The 25,360-nt window shown below is 34.9% G+C and overlaps 1 protein-coding gene across 1 annotated transcript in view; it reads left to right on the plus strand.

Annotated features, from left to right (window-relative positions):
* The window catches only part of LOC143464527 (DCC-interacting protein 13-alpha-like), a 51,858-nt gene that overhangs the window by 19,737 nt on the left and 6,761 nt on the right, over positions 1-25,360 (plus strand). The window contains exons 6-14 of the mRNA XM_076962332.1: positions 3,982-4,105; positions 7,147-7,200; positions 11,688-11,780; positions 13,399-13,481; positions 17,610-17,780; positions 17,864-18,026; positions 21,314-21,527; positions 22,522-22,826; positions 24,382-24,492. Of these exons, the coding sequence (XP_076818447.1) occupies positions 3,982-4,105; positions 7,147-7,200; positions 11,688-11,780; positions 13,399-13,481; positions 17,610-17,780; positions 17,864-18,026; positions 21,314-21,527; positions 22,522-22,826; positions 24,382-24,492 (1,318 nt within the window). The remainder of the gene's footprint in view (positions 1-3,981; positions 4,106-7,146; positions 7,201-11,687; positions 11,781-13,398; positions 13,482-17,609; positions 17,781-17,863; positions 18,027-21,313; positions 21,528-22,521; positions 22,827-24,381; positions 24,493-25,360) is intronic.

Below are 25,360 nucleotides of genomic sequence, written 5' to 3' on the forward strand. Positions count from 1 at the left end.
CGTCTAAGAAAGCTGGCCTATTTTACAATATGGCTTATAATAATGCCAATAATGCAATGCATAATGCATAAGCATATGGCCAATAATGCAAATAATGTGGCAAACGATTATAAAAGTTTAAGTAAATAAATAAACAGGGTGGTAAGAAGAGGAAATACTGGTTGCAATGCTGCAAACATGATAAAACTAGTTCCTCAGTTGTTAGAAAAACACTCAGTAACTGTATCGGTTGACATGTTTTTGCATTGAAAAATGAACAAAAATCAACTAAATTTGTAATCAACTAGATCTTCATATCTTTTAACGGAACTTTTTAGTTGAAAGAAAGTTGTTCCCACACATTCCCATGAGTAGCTTTGATAAGTTGTTCGTTTGGCCGCTGGTAAAAATGGGTTTTGTTTTCTGTACACGTGTGGAATGACTGGCTGACGACTTTGACTTCTTTATTTGCTGATGGATGTAAAATTTCTGACTAATAGAAAATTATAGGGCCTGGCATATCCCGGTGTATTCTGAGAGATTTGTAAAAACTGAACAGATCTTGGCCATGGTCATTTGTTGAAGCACATATTCATATTCTTGTTGAAGCCCATTTATGTACAGAATTATGACGGTAACTTTTTTCTCTATTGAAGGGTAATTGTGTTTGCATATATTGAGAGTTCGTGCCATGAACGTGACGTTTAGCTTGACATAGATACTAACAGTAGCTAAATCCCTGGCGTCACAGATTCTGTAGGTCTTTCTGATTCTGACAGTTCAGTGTAAGTTGGGCGAGTTTGACGGTGCAATTCAAGAAAAGGTTCCGGTTCCTTTTTAGCATCATTTTGTGAGATTTGGTATTCAAGTAACTTTTGTGGTTTGAAGATTTAACTTGGACTTCTCTTTGTTAAATGTAAAGCCTGCAAGCTGGGCAGCATTAAGTGAGGCGCTCAGATTTTCATCATGCCCTTAGAGTGTGGCTCCGAAAACAGTCTGGTTGAGATAGGCATAAACTTTCTGAAGTTTATACTGCGAAATGAAGTCGTCCATTACTCTTTGAAATGCAGAAACCTTCTTAGTGAAACTAAATGGCAATCTTTTGTATTGATACAAATCAGCTGAAGTTTCAAATGTGGTAAAAGGCTGTTTTTCGGGGAAAAAGAGGCACTTGGTGATATGCCAATCGAAGGTCAAGAATACTTAAGAACTTGTTTTGTCCAACATTTCTTCACACAATCTCACAATTTCTTCAATCCACGGTAGCAGGCAGTCATTAAGGACAAATAATCATGGTACGGCACAAAATTTTTGTTGGTTTTGAACCACAAGGGATTGGACTCGCCACTGCGATTTTGATGGCTCGATTATATGTCTTCAGACAGCTGTCTTCGGCTTCGGATTCAATGAAAGCTCTGTTTTCTTTCGTTTAATACCTGGAACGGCAAGCCACCAGCTTGTAATTATCATGCAGGAAGTTGAACAAGATTGTACGTTGAATGCAGAAAGTGACAACGCAGGGCTTGATGGCAGAAACAACAAGACGGTTCTCTGATCCTTCAAAATTATAAGTAACTGAGAAATGTCCGTCAACATATCTTTCCCTGAGAATCCGTAAACCTCCACAACAAAAACAGCTTCTTCGAGTTTTAGATAACGAAGTTTTAGAGGACACAATACAACAACTCCGATCACCTTATGGTATTTTAACTTTGACCCCGGAGGTGATTGTGGTCAGCTGGGAGGTCATTCCCGATCCCATTGAACTTGACTGATGTTGCCTACGTCTAATGTTTCAGCCAGTTCGGCAGCTTATCTAAGGTCTATGTCATCTACTTCCAATACACATTACCGGATAGCCGTTACGATTATGTTAAGACATCATTCCATTTATAAATGAGTCTCAAATGAGCTCATAATGGTACTTACTGGCAACAACGTTTTCAAAAGAGCAGCCTTAAGAAAGTTGACAATTGTAGCAAAGTTGTTCATGTCTTCGACATATAGATGTATTTCCGGCGACAAGAAGTTTCTGAAAATTTTGGCTTCGTTTACTGCAAACTTAAAACTCTACGTCCTACAGTACAGAAAATAATGCAAATAATGCTGTAAACAATTAAATAAATAAATAAGCACTATAAAACAAGAGATAATATGTTAGAACTACGTTAAAAGAAAAACTGTTGTCAAAGTAACGAACACTTACAACCTACACATGCACTGAAATGAAGTAAAGCATCAAGACAAAACACAAGAACCAATTTAACAATTAAGAAAATGTGCCTTATTGCGCATACTTGCCGAAGGCACACATAAAGTTTGAGTCCATAACAGTTAATATATAACACATAACACTACAGTTTTATGTCTAACACCATCTGGAAACAGTTGTGCTTTACCATGTTGTTTTGCAGTTTGCAAATTTACAAATTTGCTAATTTTGTGCACCTGCTTCTTCCCAAATCAGTGCAAGGCTTCACAACAGTTGTCTGATCATTTAATTTTTTTCGCATGGTAATATGAGACGCTAGTTCGAAGGAAGCTTTCAAAGGTGCAAGGTTTTGCTCAGGAAAATTTCCACTGTTACCAAGTTGTCATTTCAAAAACCGTTCTCGTTTTTGGGAGTTTTTTGTTCTGCGACTGTTACCATTCCAGACATCGCTTGAGCTTTGATGGCTTCATTTCTGAGAATATCAAAGTATGCTGCACAATTTTGCTTGCTTATCCATGACAAGGACATAAAACCCAGTTTGAGATAGCAATGAATGCTGAATGCTTCCTATTCTTTAGAATACTGGCAGATTGTAAACTAAGTAGGCTACAGTAGGCCTAGAATATGCAAACAAGTACAATAACTTAAAAACTTTTGATTATAGATATTATATTTTAAATCAGGGTTGGGCAACTTACGGCCCGCTGGGCCATTTTACCCGGCCCGTGACAGCATTCAAAACTGCTCCATGTATCCCATGGCCGCATTAAAAATTGTTGTTTTTACTGCTCGGTCGGATGCAATTTATGCGGTATATCCCTGTTATGTACCAACGTATTTTGTTTTTTCAGACTACATGCGAAAAGAGTTTTTAAATTAACCACTGATACAGACGTTGTAGTTAGTACTATGAATAAGCATTGTTACGTACAAAGACAAAATTAGTGTGTGTGTGTTTGCATGTGCATGCATTGGAACTGTGTTATAGTTATTGAAGTGCGCCAGCTTTCAGGAAGGGACGTGATTCCCGAATTGCGCATTGGTTCCGGGAGTCCTTGTCCCTCTTTACTGGATCTGGAGAGTCGAACCCGAACACCGATGGCTCCGAAACGGGGCCATTGTTTAACAATGATTGGATATGTCTGATACGAGAATGGGTTTCATTTCGAACAAATACTTGAAGTTAAGTTCGCTTACTCTTATGTTACTGCAGGAGCATCGTTGCGGCCCGCCTCCACAATATTATTACTTCATTTGGCCCGCGCATGCAAAAAGGTCTCCAAAATACCACCCACCCCTGTTTTAAATCTTCTTAATCTTGGCCTACTGCTGAGAGTAGTGAGAAAACAAATTTATGGTTTTTCCATTATCCTACCCGAGACAGTCTTAATATTTGCATAAAGTAAACTTCTCAGAAATTTGAGCAGACACTACTCTCAAATCCAATTGTATGTCTCGATTTAAAATGGTAAAGGTAACTTTTCATTTACAACTTCTTTTTGTGAGGTAACAATCAAATGTTCCAAGTGCAAAAAGATCTAATGTAAAGAAAGATATCCGCTCACACCCAAAAAGTATGTTGTAGATTTTTGGTGGAGGGCCACTGATCTATAGCCTGTCAAATTTGCATCTTAGGTTGAATGTTTTGACTGAAAAATGTGCTCAGAATTCCACCGAGAGTCAGAAACTAATATTTAGGTTTAACAAAATCATGTGTTTTATTGCAGTGACATTGTTTTTAAAAAATTGTTACAGCTGAATCCTGAAAAAGACTTGCTTTTGTTGTGCAGGTTTTTTGATAAAGAAATGAGTGAATTTCTTCGCCTAAAGTCAAATTTTGAAGCTACTGAAAAAGCACATGAAGAAGCTGCTGCAAGACTTGCTCGTGTTTCAAAGAAAAAAGCTAACGAAAAAGTAAATTTTTAGATGTTATTAATTATTATACATCGGAGTTGTTTATCTATCAAATATATGAAACCAAAACTGAATTTTTTGAAAAAGTAACAGAATTATTTCGACTGAATCCTGCAACCTAGTATTGCAAGTATTTGTATTGCAAAAGTGAACAAAGCACCTATACACCGCGATTTGTAAAATTGCAGAAATTCAATTAGTTGAATCAAAGTGTACTTAGTTGTAACCTGCAACGAGAAGATTTGTAAATGATATAATGATATAATGATACATAGACTTCCTGTTATAGGCAACAACGTTCATATCTGATCTTGCTGTAGTTTTCTTATAACAAAGGAATTTTTGGGCAGGTATTTCGAAGTACGTTAATGTTCGGTTTTCGGCCAAATTTGCTTAAGGTTTGGTCTGTCGAATATTTGGTGCACCTCTAGCATGAATTTTCATCTTGCCAAAGAAAATGGGGTTCACCGCTTGACCCTCATATTTAGGATGTTTTTTGGATGTATTTTGGACTCCTAAAACATTGAAAATGTTTTAATTACATCATATTCTTTGCAGTTGATTTGTACCTCACTTTTCAGCACTTTAAAGAGAGAAGTTGGCGCTTAAACTTGTGAAATTTGTATCAATGATCAGCAAATACTTTTTGGCATGACCACCCAAAGATGGTCCAGAAGCTACACAAGTGTTCTGTGAGCATGGTTTGCATGGCTAACTGAAGGAAAACGAGTTAAATTGGTGTGTAAACTTTAGGGAAGGGAGCATTCTATTACCATCGTGCCACAAGATAGTTTTGTATTTGTGTGAATGTGATACTTTGCGACGCAAATGAACTCTTGAATCTAGATTATCTGTATTAGCAACAACTGATGAAATTTCCTTGCTGTATTGACGAGTTTTGTATGCTATCAAACTCATTATCCTCAGACTGAGGAAACAACATCCTGATTGTTGAAACCTCAGCTATAGTGCTTGTTTTTATGCATGTTCAGATAAACACACTCGTCATATTTTTTTGATTTATTTTTTAAGCTATCAAATTGCCTCAATGGAACTGCTCAGCCTTGAGGGTACTGAACCTGATTTTCAATGTTGCATGCCTGGTGCTCTAGCCATTTCTGCACAGATCGTATGATTAGCATTTTTGCGATTAATACCAATAATTTGGCCTATAATTTTAAATAGCTTATTTCTTTTTAGCTTCTTTGTTACAAAAAATGTGATTAAAGTGCGATAGAAAACCTAAAACCGTTAAGTAAATGACCAACATTATAAATAGATTTTGGTTCCTTTCATTGTTCCTTTCATTTAGTTCCTTTACATTGTTCTAGTTTTTTGAATTGGTGTTATGAGTTTGAATGCATTAATTAACGATAGTCAGTGTAAGTGCTCACCAATGCCAAGCAGGTATTTTTACCTGTTTCCCAGCTTCTGAAGAAGAGCGTGAGTACATCTTTTGTTCTACTGGGCAAGCTATGATTGCCTCTACAAGTGGCCAGAAATGTTTTGTTACGATGTTGGGAGCTTGAATATGTTGAATGCCTGAGGAGAGATCGTGTACGGCTGTCATGACCAAATATGGCAAGGCTGTATTTCCAGCTTGATCTGAACTCTGCTACCAAGAAGTTGGGAAGAGCTGGCAAAAGATTTGGTGAAAGATTGACAATTTTTGGCTGAGATGAACTTTAGTTTTGTAAATTTTCTAACTATTACACCACTGTGTGATGCAGTTGTTTGAACTTTGGCCTCAGACGTGGTGAATCCGAGTTTGATTTCAAGTCATAACAAACGTGTACGAAATGGTATCCGCAGCTACCCTGCTTGACTTCCAGCACGATGGTTTATTGGGAAGAGTTTCAACATGCCGTGTCAATCGCAAGCTTGCCTATCATTTTGTGAGGTTACGGCTGGGCTATTAGGGCTTTTGTTGTTTGATTTAATTAGCGCTTCATATTGCCTGGCCGTTAAAGGCTAGCATTACAGGTTAGTGTAATCTTGTGGGCCAATTGTATATAATTTGGTCTAGATGTGCCTTGTGGGCTGTGAGTTCGACACCTTTAACTTAGAGAAAAACAATTCAATTAGATTTTTAATTGTAAATATTATGAAGGCTAAGTGATAACCATAGATTTTTTAGTTGAATTAGTGCTACCATCATCAGGATAGTATAACAAGCTCAACAATGGTATAGAGAAAAATAAAAAAAATAATAACTGCTGAATTGTCCAAACATTTTTCATAATAACTTAGACAATCTATTTTTAAAGGCTGGTTTATTAAATAATGCGTTGATTGTTTGATTTAAAAGTACGTCAAACATTTCACTTTCACAATTAATTTTGCATTATTTTAGTATGTTAAATTTGTTAAATTATATCATGCTACATCTGAGGAATTTTTTAATGTGTCAGTCTTGGAGTAATCGTAGTCGTTGTTCAATTGTTTTTGCTCTGATACTTACCCTTGTGTAAAATGCCCTGAGATCTTACAAACGTAATTAATGTCTTTGTTATACCTGCATGTGAATGGGTACACCACTTTTAAACCTAGATACAAAAGTGCTTGAGATTTGTTGCAAAAGTAGTTGACAACTTTGAATAAAGTATGTAAATGCTTAAGACGTCAGGATTAAATTGAATGATTTACAGAGTCACATTACTGCATTGTACGATTTTAGAGATAAAGGTAAAAGGTATTATATATATGTCACAAGTTGAATTCACGTATCAATTTTTTAATTGCTTTTGTACAGTTATTTATAGTATATGAAAGTGAGGTAAAGTGCTTTCGTTATAGCTAACTGTTCTTATAGTGTGTATGTAGCTGGATGAAGTGGTTGCAAATTTTGGTATTAACCTTTTTTATCATTCGCTTATGATTTTGTATTAACGATATATTTACATACTATTACACTTATATATTATACATATATTACATATGCCTGCTGAAATAACCTTTTCACTTTTTTGTGATTTCGTAAAATAACTGATTGATTTTTATGTGCAATTCTTTATTTATTTTTATTTTTAATTCATTTCTAGAGTTGGCAAGAAGCTACTGATCATTTGTACGCGACACGAAAAGCATACCATAATGTAAGTCAAAATTCAAGTCATTTTTATTCACTAATTTGATCCATGTATTTGATGAAATTTTTTAAATAGTTAAAAATACCAAGAATAATATATTTTGTATCGTTAGTTACTTTAAGATTTTATTTAAGTGAAAGCTTTTTAAATATTTAAAAGACCTAGTTTATATAATTTTTATTTTAAAATAAAAAGTTTGAATACATTTTCTCCTTATCACTGGAAATAAATATTTGTCAACAGCACACACTCTGTTGACACTTCATTTTGACCTCAGCTTTTCTTATTTATATCTAAATCTCAGTATCATTATAAATGTGACATATAGATTATGTTTGGGACAGAGAACAATTTTGTATCAGTAAAAAAGAGGCAATATACAGCAATATACTTGCTGTTATTCGCCATAACCGTGTATTACCAAGGTTGTGGTTACCTTTTCCCCACTAACATGTTGTATAACTAAATTATGACTGAGCGAGTTCTATAGCTATGCATTAAATAATAAAGTTTCATAGCATATGTGGTTCTCAGTTTGTTTTGCAGCCTGCACCCCCGTTGAAGGAAGCTTGGTTGAGTTTTACAACATGTTTTCATTACATAATTTTCTGCATGCAATGGTGGCTGTAGAAAAATTTTGACCTATTTGGGTATTTACGAAACTTCAAACAACTATGACGCCATATAATGTCATTTGGCTACCAGCCAACCATGCATGATTGGTTTTGTAACTTGTTAAACCTACAGTGATACACTTGTATTTAATACATAAGAAAGAGTAACTGATTAGTTATTTTTTTTCTCACTGAGGAATTTTCCTATTTATTGGAACATATTAGTTGAGTGAAAGTTGCTGCAAAGTTTTCTCATTTTGTGACGGTACGCCGGTAATTATAATGAACCAAAGTGTTTTTTCATTTGACTCACGCATTTTAAATTCGATAAGCTTATGTGCATAGGTGGCAAACAACAGAATGCATTTGAACAAATGTCCATAAAGTGTGCAGCCATGGTCTTGGTTAAGGTGTCCTTGGGTGTCCTTTTCAAAAGTTTTAACCAATCTTTACATGTATGCAATATGGCAAGATCATAAGCGTACCAACTGAAAGTTGTGACTGACATGTCATACCTATAGATGTTGAAAATTAGAACTGAACCATGTGTGACTCTGTTATTCAAACATCAAAGCCTGCTTCTCTACATTTGACTAATGAAGATGGTGAAAGTGCAGTTGTGGATCATGCTTCATGATCATTCTGATCATGTGCCGGGCAGTAGATGGTAAAGTTTGGAAACGGTGCAATTTTATCTGACCGTTACAATTATCTTATCAGAAGAATTCTATATATGCTGAAAAAGACTTAACTATATGTTGCTGTGCAAATATCCGTTCTCTGAGAATTGCCTTGATAGCTAGTAGCTAATGAAACATCACCACAATAATCTCATAATAGCATAATTTATTTAACGTAAAACAAACATAACACATCTTATATTATCACTCCCACAACTTGACTTATTAATTGAAAAGATAGGCACACCGAGTTCGTACATCAGCATATAGTTTAAACATCATCCAAAAGATCATCTGGATAATATCAAATTTGCTAACTTACATCCAATGAGGTATGACGGAATTACGTTAGCTTTTTTCTCCAAATTCCTTCCACTATTATATTGACTACTATTCACACTATAGTAACACAACATATTGCACGGTACACAGTTGGCCAAATGATGTTCCCAGAGTGCAGTTGGGGTAGCATTCTATGTTCAAGGCAGATAACACCATGGTGCCATATTATGTCATCGACAAGCAAGTCACCAGCCTACTTTTTGCTCTTGCTGCAGCAATGTTTCGGCTCATCTGGGTGACTTTGCCATTAATTGATCGATTGCATTGAAAACAGCCTGTCCACGGAGACCTTCAGAGTCTATGGTAGGTTAGACAAGTGAGTAGATGAAGCTCTCTTTGGTTTAAATTCGACACAGGGGAGTGATGGGGTAGTAGCTCCTTATGTGATATGCGAGTTTTTGGGATTTGGAATGTCAATGATGTTAACATTTCCAGATCCTGGACATTTTGAGGTGTTGCAAGCAGCAAGTCATGAAATGACGCAGTCAGGACTTAGTGTTCTTATTGTATGGAGAATAAATTCTAAAATATTCAAGAATAGTCGAGTAATCTGTGTTGTACATCCCTACTCTTATCATTGCTCACGACTGTTCCTAGGGTTGCATGGAGCTTACAATAATTACGAAACTTACGTATCATAATTCTGTAACCAACCTTTTGTTATGAATATTTGGCACAATTACAAGTTATGTTATTACTTAGCCTACTTTTTGGGAATGAGTACCAGTATATCTTATCCACACAAAACATCGCTGACTAGGTTCTTGACCTGGCTGCACTCACTATGTCAACACAATTGAAATGCTTGTGATATCTGCGCTTGGCCCTCAGCCCACAGCCCACGGCCCACATTACCGTTTTTTGAAAGCGGAAAATAGCAGAAAAAAACCTTTGTAATTTGACATAATAATTGTCTGTTGATGAAAACTGTTTCTCGATAAAATAGGCCAGGGTTTTCAATTGGGGTAGGTCTTTTCATGAACTACCGCACAAGGGAATTTGTTTTTCTTTACTTTCTTTTCGCATTATTACACAAGTTTGTCTATTTATTTGCCTTCTAATTATTATCAGTCGTAAATGTTTGTTATTATTGTTATGTATGTTTCTAAGTACAGTCGAAATCGGTTAATTGCATATCAGTTAAAGGCATAAATTGCTTTATAGCATAGCATTGCATAATCCCAATACATTCCCATTCACTTGTGAAGAAAATTCAACGGTTAATCGCATAACGGTTATTAGTATAAATCGGTTAATCGAATAGGAATTCTTGATTGATTTGTAGACTTGTATCACTTAACCGCATATTTCCTTTGGTGAAGTGTTGAGTTACTTAAGATTATCCTCACCAATAAACAAAAATCATTGCAAGATCTCCCATAACCCGCAGCGATTAAATACACGACAAGACACTGAAGACAGCAGTTGTGAATTAAAGACAGCTGTGATTAAATTCACCGCAAAGGCTGAAGGCTATAGAGACAGTAGCACGTAAATGATTTAAACAATAAAGTAAAACTTCACGAAAAAAGGCCTTCTCACAGTGATTATGAACCACAAAACTACGTTTCATTCAAGGATTGTTACATCACAATAGAACAACAAGACAAAGCGCAACCTTCCGTTTTTGTTTCGTGTTTTTTCTGGGTCGAAATCGAAAAGACGGAAGCTCACTTGTTGCGTCATAATTAGGGCCCGCAAAAGTCAATAAAGTCAAAAAATTTTAAGGACCTCGTCTGACCACGAATCAAAGAATAAAGTTGTTTTCAGCACCTAGGGGGGTGTTTCTAAGAAGTTAATAGGTCAAAATAAAGTCAAAATTTACAATAAAGTCAAAATTTTCAATAAAGTCAAAATTTGTCAAATTATGGGTTTTGACAAAGTTTTTGTGTTTCTTGAGAGTTATTTTTGTAAAAATCCTCGTGGAAGCATTGTAAATCAGGAACTGCGACACAATTAAACCATATTAACCCATAAAAGCAGGAAATAAGTCACAATGCCCACTTGGATCAGCAGTAACTTTTATCGCAAATTGTCCATTGTTTATTCATTGTTACGTATTTAAATAATCCTCATGCCGCGTGAAGGGGGTTACATTACTTCTTCCCTGTTTAATTTGCTGTTTATTAGAATTTACCATGCGCAGAAAATCAACGCAAAGTGCCCTTTTCACAAGGACAAAATAACACAAGCTATACCTAAATCTATCGCCAAAAAACACGACGCACTTTTTATAATCCATAAAACACCTTGACTTTTCGACAAAATATTACGTTTGGGTCTGAAATCGACAAAATATTATGTTTGGGGTAACTGGAGGAAGAACTGTGGCCTCTACAAATAAGCAATTTTGTTAGGTCAAAATAAAGTCAAAATTTGATAAAAATAAAGTCAAAAAAATTTTTTTTTAGGTCAAAATAAAAATGGCCCTAGTCATAATGCTTTATGTCATTCCAAAAATCGGCGGAGGAGCAAGAATGCGTGCGCCGGTGTTTAAAAGAGAATAGCTGAGAAAATGTAGGTAAAAAACGCATACATTGGTTAGTCGCATACATCGGTTAATCGCATAAAAAAGCTTGGCAAATTGACTATGCGATTAACCGATTTCGACTGTAATTGTATAAATCTGCCACATTTGCAGGTGCCTACATAAGCCGCATGATAAGCCTACTCACATTTTTTTCTTACTGTGAGAATGAACGATACGCAATTAAGGGTTATAGCATCAACTTTATTTATTGAATCATTTTAAAAACAATTGCTTAGATGGCTTCACAGGTGGTTTTAGTTGTAGGTAGTTTTTTGTTCATTATTTCAAAACATTCTGTTATTTCTTACTTGGTATTGTTATTTTTAGACATACATGCTATATTGCTGCTGCTTGAATGATATGCAGAGAAAGAAAAAAATTGGAGTTTTGAAACCAGTGCTAAATTATTTGCAGTCTCAGGTAATTGTATATATAATTGCCTCAATCACGAAATGTTTCACTTAGTACTATCAATTAACTGCTATAACAAGCAGCATTTAAATGGTAAAATCTGCTACCCACCATTCAGAAGGAGCATAGAGAGTGCTAATTGGATTGCTAAATAATCAAAATTTCGAAAACCAGTTTTCACCGGGCCCAATTAAACAAAAAAAGGTTTAACAACTATGAGGAAACTATTGCTTTACTGGAAGCAATAACGACACTTAAACGAAAAGAAAAAGTGAGCATTTAATTTTTAAAACCGTCATCTGCAAATCCTACCGGAGAGATTTTATTATGTTGGAGCAAAATGAATTATGTAAGTTATATTTCTAAAATTAGGAGGATGTTATTGGATTTTGTAGTCAGTATGTTAGTAATGATACCTCATCTATTTTCCCAGCTTTTCCTTGATTACTTAAATTTACCCGGGACAATCGAGTAACAAAATTGTGCGATTGAGCACTCAGATAATTAATTATCAGTGAGGTTTAGAAAAAGAGAAAAAGCTGGACAAAACCACTATCGGTTACCAGTACTAGATTAGGCTAGAGCCTGCAGCACTGTACTGCAGGTTAGCATTTGTATTAACCAGTGCAATTACACCAACGGTAAGCTAGTGAAGGCTTATTTCACCAAAACGTTCCTGTTATACACTTAAGTAGACTTTAATTATACCTACTACTATTTATTGTCGCCCACACAAAACGGTCTATTTATACTTGATCTAAATACCCGAGTCAGCCCTATTGTTTTATTGTGACGTAACAAGAGTTGTTATCTACATCATAGTTAAGCGATGAATTTGTGTTTTCCCCACTTATTTATGGCAATAACTGCTTAACTAGTGCATGTTAGAGTTAGTACAAATCCTTTTCCAGTATGTTTATTGATCACTACTCTTTGATTTAAGGCCAACTTGTTTATCGACTTGCCCCTTACTTTAAAGCACGCAAATGAGCTCATGTAAAAAGGCTTAAAAAAAGGCTAAGTTGGGAACTGTAGGTGGAATTGTCATACTGCTGGCTGCTTGTTTTATGGTACTACTATTCTAGTATTGAAAGCGCACAATAAAACGTTAATGTAATAATATGAACAAAAAAGCGTACCAAGTCATTAGTATATAAACAACGTTTTTGATGAAAACCTGCTTTGAGGAGCATAATCTTTGAAAGTTGAAATCAGGTTTTTGTATTTTGATTAATTATTGGTTATCTATGAAAACTGAAACCAGCCAAGAACGATTTTGCAACAATGTGCTTACTTTCGAATGGTGGTAAAAGACTTTGCCTCCAAAGTTTAAAAACATTGCACAATAGCATGATATAGGCACTCTCTCTCTCTCGTCTACTGAATAAAAGACTACTTAGTTAAACAGCATCCTCTATTTAAAATTATACTTTTCTGTTGGAAGAAAACTGTCATTTAGGGATGTATTTAATATACTGTACCATTTCTACTTCAGAGCTTTTTTGCACTAAAAATCTTCTAAATCTGTCTTTGTGATGTTGCCCTATGCATTGACTAATTTTAAGTTGGCTACCATATTGTTAACTTGACGTAAGTATAATAATTGAAATACTGCATGTTGCAACAGATCAGTTTTTTCGAAATGGGTTCTGAATTGGAAAAAAGACAGCTACAAGGTGTATTAGAACAACTGTCTCCAACATTGAAGCAGTAAGTGTCATCTTATCATGCATTGGTTAATGGCAGCAGATTTCCAGAACACAAAGTACAGTATTCTGATGCCACAGATTGAAATACAGATAAAGCTTGTGTTGTAGTTTATATTGTTTGTTTTCGCATTTTAACTTTAATCTGGTTTGATAAATTCACTGGAGTTCTAAATCCTAAAATCCAAGTTATATTTCAAATTTATATCATATCATTTATTTTGCACCATTAAGTGCACATGAAAAAAATGTACAATGGAATTTGTATTAACACAAAGAAGTGATATGATGAATGGCAATAATGAAATTGTGCGATTAAGATGGCCACCAAACACGCAACTTAGTTAATTACACTGAAAAAATTGTTAATAGCAACAAATTAATTACCAAAAAATTACTAACAACAAAAAATGTGAAGGAAAAGTGAAGGGCATGCTCAGAAGTATTGTTAATAACAACCACAAGTGCATCAAAACATGAAGTGTCATAGGCACGAAATAATTCCAATGGTATTATTTAAAAATCATGCCTCTAGAATTTCATACAATAATATAGGGTTATTTTTTGTTTAAAGTTCATAAGTATGCTAACTATATACCCTAGCATTAAAGGATTGTTGAATTATGCAACTATAATGTACTAAGATACGATACAAAATGAAAGACAGTGATTGTTGTACATCTTGCGAAAAGAACAGTTTGTCCAGGTTATTTTATTTGGAATAATTTGCACTCAAAAAGACAGTTTCTTACCTGTATAAATTTTTGATCAATAATTATTGGTGATGATCAGGGGCGCTGAGTCCGAAAATGTCATTACTTTTGCTGAATTGGCTGAGATATTGCTTCTTCCTACATATGCCATGAAAAGTTAGAAATGTATGCTAGTGAGTAACAAAGGTTAACAAAAACTGAAGCCATGTGAAGCAGCTATTTGGTTTTGCCCAAATGTTGAGTTGTCTGGCACAAATTTCTCGCTTGGGAGGTAAATAAGACCTTAAATTAGTTTATATCATCTCCCATCAAGTACTAACATATGCCTTAACATCTACACACAGCATAACATTCTTGATTTGGCAACAAAAATAATGTTTTACCGGGACAGAGAAGAAATGTTAATGCAATTTTTCTCTCAAGAAGATAATTTTGTATACTGTAAAAACATCGAAGGATTTCTTTCATCTATGGGTCTACTTGAATATAAACCAGAAGAATGGAGGTTATTTATTGACAGCTCCAAAAAAAGGTTGAAATGTGTGCTACTTCACAACAGAAACAAGTTTGCCTGTGTTCCAATTGGCCACTCAGTCGTTTTAAAAGAACACTACCAACGTGTAAAGATGGTCTTGAAGAAACTGTCTTATACTGAGCATAACTGGGAGATATGTGTTATTTGAAAATGACTTTCTCTTAGGACAACAAGGTGGCTACAACAAGTATCCCTGCTTTATTTGTTACTGGGATAGTCGGGCCACTGATCAACACTGGATTAAAAAGGAGTGGCCCATACGTGAACAGCTTGTGCACAGAGATAAAAACGTTGTCAATGAACCTTTGGTCAATCGTAATATCATTATTTTACCCACATTGCGCATCTTATTGGGTTTGGTAAAACAATTTGTCAAGGCCTTAGAAAAAGATGGTGCTCGTTTTGATTACCTGTGCAAAGTATTTCCTGGTCTTAGTCTAAGCTGAAAGCAGGGATTTTTGATGGGCCACAAATACGAAAAATTAATTCAAGATCAGTTATTCCATCACATATGACTGAAGTTGAGAAGGCAGCCTGGCACTCTTTCATTGCAGTTGTAAAAGCAAGCAACTATGTGCATCTCGTAGAAGTGAAGCTTACGAACTTTCAAGCTCTTGGATCAAGGATGAGCATAAAACTTAACTATCTATTCAGTCACTTGGATAGCTTCCCTGCAAACCTCGAAAATATGAATGAGTGAGGAACAAAGTGAAAGGTTTCACCAAGATATCAAATTAATAGAAGAGAGATATGTAGGTAGATGACTCACATAATGGCAGATTACTGCTGGTGCCTAATGCGAAGCTGTCCACGAGAAGACTAAAGAGAAAGTGAAAGTCGTACAAGAGGACTTTCCTGCAGATGACTTTAAGCTAAATTGAGTAATTAACTAGAGTGCATCTAAGAACTTCACTAATGCATATCCTGAGATGGATATATTTATTCGTAAAGTGTTTTGCTTTGAATACTTCGTGTTAAATGAAAAAAATTGATTGCCTGTTCATTTCGTCTGTTTTTACAAATTGTTGTCTTTCTTGTGTAGGCTTAGACATACTTGGTTTGTCATTACCAAACCACTGCTATTTATTGTTCACTTCAAGCAAGTTTTAATGTGGTATTGGAAGCTTAGTCTCACGAATTGTAATATGTTAGGAGAATCTGATGAAAATACGAATAAATGGGGCATTTTTTGTGTTGAATATATGGAAACGAATAGATTTATGCAGCAATTTTTCATTTAACTAATTTCCTTCTGTCTTTAGCTTTTGCTCATTCTTGTGGTTTTAGTGCAAATAGACTTACAACAACATTTAATATAGGCTGTTCCTTATAATAAAATGCAACCTATCTTCAAATTTAAAAGGTACCAAAAATATCGAAATTCGCTAATATCTTAAAAACTAGAGCCAATTTGCAAAAAACTAATGGCATTTTTGAGTTCAGAGCCCCTGATATACTCTAAAATCGTTCTTACCTTCCACGCCAAAACTTTTTTGTTGGCCAGTGTAATTAATTAATCAATGTACAGTGGAATCCCGGTTACCGATCACCCTGATAACACACATAGTGTTTAAATTCGCTAACCAACCACACTAAAGTTGGCAAGAAATAGCTTATTGAATTCCACCTAACATGGCCACTAATCCATTATAACCGAAAAATTCGCATCATGTATCATCAGGTAACTGTATTGTACACTGCATTTAACTGGAGTTATTGAAAAGTACACAGGCAGTGTTGGGAAATATTTCCCTGTTGGTCACACATATAACAGCTCCTGATTCAATCTTCATAGAAGCCAACTCTGCAAGAAGCTCTCTTACCTCTCAACATTGTACACCTACTAATTTTCATATTTTACCAGTCTCTGAAAAGTGATGTACCGAGAACACACGGCTCAGTTAATCCCACGTCTTTGCTTCAGTTGAAGGATTTTCAGCCAACAACGCTTTATTAACAGCAGTTTTAAACTTTCTGAAGTTTTATTCCACACCTTCTCATTGGTTTCTACTAGCCCAGTCATGATTTCTTAACCCTTTAATTAGAGCAGTGTAAGGAGTTTCATTCTTAAACTTAAACTAACTAAACTAAACAAACTAATCTTAACTTAACATCAAAGTCTGAGATATTTGGAAAAGACTGGAAAGGGAGTTAAAAAAATTCCTTACCGTATCACCATAGCCCTATATCGGCTAAAAATTTCTTGCCACACAACATCGTGAGACATTGATCATGCAGCCATTTCTTTTCCCTTAGATATAAGTTTGTTAGAAGCCAGAACATATAATGAATCTTTTCTGTCTTCTATGTCAAGGAAAATAGCTCACGACAAGCTTGATAGAAGTGCGTGTTTCTTTGTCACATCACAGGCATCCACGCTAGAACAAAATGGTTCAAACTCTTTTAAAAACCAGTTAAAATCGTAACCAACCTGGTACTTTTGCGACCAGAACATAAAATTCATCTGGAGGGATCACAACAAAGGACAAAACTCCATGCTTATAACATTCCTCTTTCGGTAGACTGGGTTTTGTTGTGCTCGCCAATTTGTTGCATTTTCGTTGGCTCTTTAAACCCTGCCTTTTGCTGAACAATTAATGACTTGGATAAAATAAGTAACCAATATATTAAAACAAACCGATAAAGCAAGTTGCCGCTTTACACAACATTTTAAGTGGAATGAATGACACACGCAGTTTCAACACTTAGTCATGCTTTGAGCGATGTTCTCACAATTCCGAAGATAAACGGACCACGTAATTACATCACTATGTACAGCCCAGACAGAAAATAATTTTGCCCATGGGGCAGACATAGACACTTGTAGGCATGTTTTAATTAAACAGATATTTCAATACTGCTATGTGTGTGAACTATTTTGCAGGATTGAAACAGATGTAGTTGAAAACCGAGGTCTCCTTGTGGAAAAAATGGATAGATTAGATGCTCAAAGCACAAGGGCTTACATACCAGATCCCCCACTTTCTTTGGACTTTCCAGATCTTCCAGTGGATTGTGCACGTACCCAAATCAGTGGTTATCTTTTCTGTCGCAGGTTAATTAACATATAGTTTTGTTAGTCTTCGGTCCAATTAATTTTGTGTGCTTGCAATCAGCTGTTACATTCTTTTTTTACAGCAAAAGCACAATTTTGACCCAATGGAACCGAGCTTATTTTTTTACGCAAGGAGGAAACTTGATGTACCAAACCAAGAAAGATCTGGCAGGACGGCTTTTCATGGATTTAGATAGCAGCATTGTCTCTGCAGTTGATAAGGATGACCGCAGAAATGTTTTTCAGGTATGTGAAAGATCATTTAGAATTGGGAGAAATGCGTCTTGCCAATTTTTGATCGTGCGTTTTTTCCATTGTTGAAAAATCTTGTAGGTTTCGGTATATATCTGTTCTTTTGAATAATTCACATAAGCCATTGTGAATTTTGTTTTTGAATTTGAATTTGAAGTTTGTTAAAATCTTTTTTCCTGCTAAAAAATTTGCTTCGCTTTTATTTGCTTCTGCTCAAATTTTTAAGATCTATAAGTACAGGGTGGGGCAGAAAAACCTACCACATTTCAAACTAGGAAAAAGAGACAAAATTTATAAGCAATCAAAAAATTTGATGTATTTATGTTTTAAAGATTACATCCTGTAGGTGGCGCCCTCGAGATGTAATACATTGTTGCAGGCGATTTCTGAAGGCGATTTAGTGCTGAACCCGTAGCTCTGTAATTTTTTACCCGGAGCATTACAGATTTTCGATTGGGACCAGGATCGTTACGGTTTAGTTTGAAATGAGTCTTAAAATTTCTTAGCGTTCGAGTCACAGAATCCCCGTTTCTAATGAAATCTTCCACAATAAATGCACGGTGTTCGCCAGTCCAGGCCATTTTACATACAGATACAACATTTACAAGATTTGCACAAAACATTAACTAAAACCTGAAACAGAAATGGAAAGTCCTTTGCTGCAAAATTTCAATTCAACCTCCTGTCATACTGCTACAGCTTTGGTACAGTAACAATTTGAAATGTGGTAAGTGTTTCTGCCCCACCCTGTATGTTAAAACGAATGTCTTCAATTGAAATTTGGTTCTTTTTTTTCATAACAAAAAAGGCATTGTAGTGACTGGTGTTTTAGTTTTATTTAATGGCATGAAGATTAGAGTTTGTGATCATAGTTTGTTAGGAGAGTAAAAAAGCTGGAAACCTTGAAATACATGGTAGGTAATGAGCTTTCTTGTTAATTGCAGTTTGAAGTGGACTAAAGTTTAATTTGATCCTGAAAAATAGAAAAATATATGCTGATTTCAAAAATGTTTTTAATTTTTTTTGCTAGTTTTGTTAAACAGTTACACAAGTTGTTTTTTTATTACTGGTTAGTGAAGTCACTGATATTGGTCATTATTTTTTTGACTATGCTGTAGTTCTAGTTCACTAGTCGGAGAAAGCAAGGTTTGATGGATGGTTAATTTTTTTATGGAAATGGCTTGGAGAGAAGTCTACATGAGCTGGCTGAAAGCCATTTGTGGAGCTTGCATAGCTCTGTGAATATGAACAATAAAAGCAAAGACGGTCTAAACTACTCTTCGAATTCATAGTCAGCTGCCAGGTTCTTCTTTAATGCTTTCACGGTCCACTCATAACCAGATATTCTTCATTAAAGACATGTATTGTACTATAAAAGTGTAAAAAAACTTGCTCATCAATTAAAACCATATTAGTCGCCAACATCTAGTTTGAGAGTATATTGTGTATATTGTGATAAAAAGAGACTAAAAGCTTCAAAATAGCACCCATGGAGAGCAAAATGAAGAAAGGTTCTCGAAAATCCATCACCAATCGCAAAAAGATGCGTTAAAATTATACGGTCAACTGTATCTTTCCACTGAAAATCACACAAGAATCAATAAAATAACAACACCGTGCATAAAAGATATCTGTGTGCGATAAAAACGTAAGAAATAACAAAAAACAATCAAAGTCTGAGAGAAAGAAAACCCAGATAACATAAATAAATGCTAAGATAACATAAACAAAGCCGTTTGCAGCTTTGAATACAGCATCATCAATGCCAGACTTTACAAATAGCAAGTTATAAATTTCACTAACTTGGCTGTGGATTTTCGAATTGATGGTGTTGCTTTAGCGATGTAAACAAACTTGTAAGTAAATTACAATAGTCTTGGAACACTCTTTTGATCGCTTTTTGCCGCAACACTTTCTTTGGAAAAGGTAGTTCTTGCTTATTGGCTCAGAACTGTGATATACTGACAGGATCTACCGCTGTAAAGTAATTTCTGCGAATGGCCAAAACCTAATTGCAGTTACTGTTCATGTCGTCAACAGAATACTCCATGCAGTTTTACTTAACACGTTATACTACTTTGTTAGCGCTTCCTCAAAGTTGTTTCTATCAAAAATAATTTCCCATCCATGAATACTTGATTTTTGTAACTTGTAGTCTGCTAGTAACATAGTAAACAAAACAATAGACAGTACCATTAACATCAGTCCTTGTGTGGTTTTGAAACTGAACCACATATGACTTATTTCGTAAAAAAAAAGAAATATTTTATATGAATTTTTTAAACGTGAACCAATCAGCTTCCAAGCAGACTAAATATTATTTGCTGTAGGTTTTTTCTCAGATAGCCCAAAAACAGTTTTAATTTTAGCAGTACATATATGTAAAATTGACCTGTAGAACTCGTAAGAACTGTCTGTTGGTCACATTTTGCTTGTGAGTGTTGCTTTTGAGTAGCTTGCAGCGGATTTGCTCTTTGTAAGGTGTGTTCAAAATGTTTCCTCTGACTATGAATTGGACAGCCAAATTTAGCTGCACTACAGTATGCACAGGACCACATCTGCTTTTTGTCAAACCTATATTTCTTTGCTTGGCTGCTTGATGTTAGTTTTTGTTGTCATTTTTGGTGATTTTGAATAAAGACGAGAGATATATTACTTATGCTTGCTCAAAACCATGTTAGTTTTCTTGTTACGTTATCGTTGAAGCATCTACTTTAGTGGTTCGTGGCTTGAACATTAATTTGGTGAAATACGCCATTTGTCCCTTTTCATAAACTAGAGTCAGATTAGCTCATGGTTTGACCGCATTTAAGTCATGAACCTTACAATAACATTTCAACGGTAACAGATAATAGAATATTTTTACTGGTTCAAGGCAGTGTCATAACACACCAATGCAATAGACATTGTAGATATTTCTTTTATGGACGTAGGTTTGCAACCCAACATACGGGGTGATGGTGTATGCAGTATAATTGCTAACAACCTGAACATTGAAGGTTTGTAACGTTCTCTGACTCAAATAATACAATTGAAGTAGAAAATTGGTCAGCAGAGGGGATTTACCACCCAACAGTTTGTGAGCCCTTTAGTTCGTTATATACAGAGCTTTTTAAACAGTGCATGGAATCCATTAAATAGGTTTGCTGTTTGGTTTACTTTATCAGTACTGTATTTAGTTAATTTGATGGTCCCGTATTAATATCTTTTGATAGTTAAAATTTGTTAATTTTTGTCTGTTGGTTATCATTACTATTTTTTGCAACAACATTTCACTATAGATTACATCAGCTGACAAGAAGAAAATAGTTTTCTTACAAGGTGAAAGCAAACAACAGTGTGAAGAATGGGTTGCAACAGTAAAGAATATATCGTCTGGTCTATATTTAGCTGATGACCCAAGGAAAGCTTTAAAGGACAGCCAAGCAGCACAACATATTTCCAACTATGAGGTTGTTGAGAAAACTTCTGTGCAAGTACTTGCATCTGAAAATGGTATGTTTCTAATGTACGGGTACTATACTTTGGCTCCAGCTTGTTAAAACATCCGTTTGCGGATAGGTATTGATAAGTATGAATGCTCTTAATGGGCCTAGAACACTTTCTCAAAATCCTATTTTGCATGACACTCCACATAAACACATACCACACTAACACCATGACATAATAAATTACCCTACCTGAGGCAAAAGATTGAACAAGCACATGGCACACCAAATAAGTTTAATTAAAGTTTCCACAAAATAAAATTATTTGTCTGCCAATCCACATAGATTCAAATTAAAAAAAATAATATATTCTATTCGTTGAATCAAAAATTTTAAAAGTAGAAAGTGCAAGCTCTTAGATTTCATTAGGGAACAAACCACGTTCCACAAGTAGAGTACAGTGCATGTTGCGTATTGAGTTTTTATACCATAAATAAAATACAAACTTGGCTACAGACCAAGTAAATAAATACAAGGCAATAGATTCCTTTGTATGAAATATTTTACAAAAACATATTCTTTCAAACCACAATGCTTTGCAGGCCAGCTAATGGTAGATACACTGATTATACAAGTAGGCTATGTAAAACCAAAGAGGTTGGATTTTATTTTTGTAGTCAGTCTTGGTTTTCTCGCTGGTATGCTTGATTTGATCACAAACTCTTTAACTGAGTTGACAGCATATGACATGTTTACTATCAAATAAGATTTTTGCCCTGTTTTAGGGGAGGTTGAAACAGGCCAAAATATTAGTAGCAAAAAGCCATTCCAAAACAAAGATAGAAAGTTTTTTCACAGAATTAAACATTTAAGTGGTCTATGATAACTTCATAAAGCGATTTCGAAAGCGAAAGTTTTTTTGAGGCAGTAGTTGCATTAGTCACAGCTGTCAATTTAGTCAGATTCAAAAAATTCTGTTTATTATAACGTTTATATATTCTTTTTATCTGCTTGTTTAATTGCAATGATGATTTTTAATGTAACAATTTTCTTATTTGCAGTGAAAGGTGTATCAAGCAATGTTCCATCCAAAAAAGGAAGTGCATCTCAAAACCGTTTAGAAACAGGACATGATTCTTTTTTTCCATCTGTACTTGGACGGTTGAAGCAAGCTGCATCTTTAATTACTCTTGAAACTCATAGTACATCAAGAAAAAAAGAAACTAATGAACCATGTGTTAGTTCTGGAGCTAATAACGTAGTAGAACAATCTTTGGATGAAAACCTAGACATGATTTTGAACACCGAAGAACCTGTATTATTTGAATTGCCATCTCATAATCTTACTGAAGACTCCGAACAAAAGGTGTTTTGTAGATTTAATGTGGTGTTAATATTTTATGAATATTTTAATATTATTTTGTGAAACTGTGATGTCAGATAAGGTCAACAGCATAGAGGGCCTTGAAATAATCAACACCAAGCTTTAGACTAGGGCCGGGGTAATCCTAATCGATTGTCATTGATTAGCGCTTTACTGGTAATCAAATTACATTCAAGTAAATTCAGGATTCACATTTAGTAATCAATTGCTTATTGAATTGTTTCACCACCAAAGGTATAATAATCAAAAGAATGTTCATTTTTTAAAGTACTGAAGTAAAAAAGAATCAATTTATTGATAAGTCATTAATCAGTTTTCTGTTAGAGTTAAATCAAATTATAACCGAGTTTGCAGTCATCTGTAGTGGTTAACTTTTATCCGTAATCGTTGAATACTTGGCAGTCATAACTGGCCAATAATAAGTGTTCCCAACACCAAACTGCCGAGTCGATTAAGCATTATTTATTGTTGCAAATAATTCCATTAATGCATCATAATAACATAATTGTACAACAACATGCTCTGCATAAATATGAATTAAAACAGCAAAACTGCCAGGAAGGCGCAATTCACCGATGTTTATCTATAACATTTTGAATATGCTGCAAAGAGTTTTCTTTGTGTGAAATATTTAAAACCTGCCATATTCAAAGATAAAGTTACAATTTTATGAGTTGTTTTGAAATTAAAAATACCGCTTTATTCGATCACTCTGGAAGATGTACGAAAAATACTCCATTTATTTGTGGAAAGCACACAGTTTAGTAGAATTAATTGACCAAAATCTTATAGAAATTGATTAATTGTTTAATAGACTATGTCGTGGTTTTGGCATAATTATTTGATTTATTTCTTACGATAGTCAAAACTGCTCGTTAAAAATCGAATAAAAGCAATCAAGTTAATGTTTACTTCATCATTTATTTGATCATTTGATCAGTGTAATTACTCCAACCTTGCTTTGGACACTTGTTGATAAAAGTTATAAATACTTAAACAACTTTGGTTATAAAATTTACATCTATTTCCTACTCTGAAGTGCATATGTTCATGCACGAAACATGTTAGTTCTACATTGTTAATAAATTATCTTTCCAGTGTTAGTTACTTTGTCTGCAACTTTATTTGGTAACTTTTGATTTGATCAGTGTCTTACCCGCTTAAACTGCTTACTGTATAACATCATGATGATTGCTAAGGAATAAATCGTAATGGAAAACGACAAAATATGTTATATCGTCTTAAGGTGGTTATATTGCTGTTTATTTTGACAACAAGTAGATTCTCTTTCCTGTTTCTTGGTTGAAAATGCTAAAATGATAAACATCAATATATTTATAAAACCCATTAACTTCAAAAAGCATTTGTACCAATCTTATGAAGGGAAACGAACATAACTTAGCTTCATAATCAAAAGCTTGTTACACTAATCTCTAAAACAAACATTTTCACATTATAAGATTGTAGATTGGCTGTGAGACTAAGATAGTTTTTAAGTAATCATACTAATTTATTAAGTGCATTTAATACTTTTTAGAGGGATGGAAATGAAAACTCTCCAAATGCAGATGAAAATGACAAGCAAAGCAATGGCGACACTTCAATGTTTGAAGCCACATTTGTTGTGAGATTTTTGGGTTGCAAGCATGTAAGTTTGCAATTATTACCTCGTTAATCCGGACCCCGAACAACCGGAATCCCCGCTATCCGACACAAAATTGCCGGGAACGGATTTCTTCCTATGCATTTTACCCCTTTAATCCGGAAACCCCGCTGTCCGACTCCGACGCAAAAGTTTTGGAACAAATGTGCTAAATCAATAGCAATAAAATTCGATAAACCGGATTATTAACAGTTAAGTGAAAATGATTCACGATTGTCCTAATACACTATGTACACTGGGTAGTTAGTTGACGAAACAATTGCTGATTAACTATCTACGCATAATAACGTTGCGGTCTTTATTGATTCAAAAGTACAGTACAGTACAGAGCAATGCGCTTTGTAAAAAATTTTAGCCGCACAGCTTTTTAGTCATACTATGAAATACTGTACAGTATTTTAGAAACGAAAAAATAAATTGTTCATCAACAGTAACAAACAACGCTTCCGCGGTCGCAAAATACGTACAGTACATCGATTGAGTGCGGCAATCTATTGAAGACATACTACTGCAACTCAATCGTGCTATCAGCTTTTGATATCGCATTGCGCAAAGATTGGAAACAGGTCAAAGAAAGTTCAAGACTGCTGGTCCCGCCGGAATGCTTTGCCATGCAAGAGCGGTTGTCGAACCGATTTGCGGCCGATTGTTCGTCACTTGGAGAGCATTCGCCTTTAATACGGTGGTTCTGGGGTTCGACACTGGGTCGGATCATACAAAAAATATAATTTTATTTTAGTTGCTGTCCAGCCATAAAGTCGGTACTTAGAATAGGAGTAAGGTGTATACTGCGTTTTGTACACGGTGCTGCATTTGCAAGATTGATTGATTTTTTACTTTCCGATAATGCGGA

The sequence above is a fragment of the Clavelina lepadiformis genome, chromosome 7 (genome assembly GCF_947623445.1).
Source record: "Clavelina lepadiformis chromosome 7, kaClaLepa1.1, whole genome shotgun sequence".
In the NCBI taxonomy this organism is placed as follows: domain Eukaryota; kingdom Metazoa; phylum Chordata; class Ascidiacea; order Aplousobranchia; family Clavelinidae; genus Clavelina; species Clavelina lepadiformis.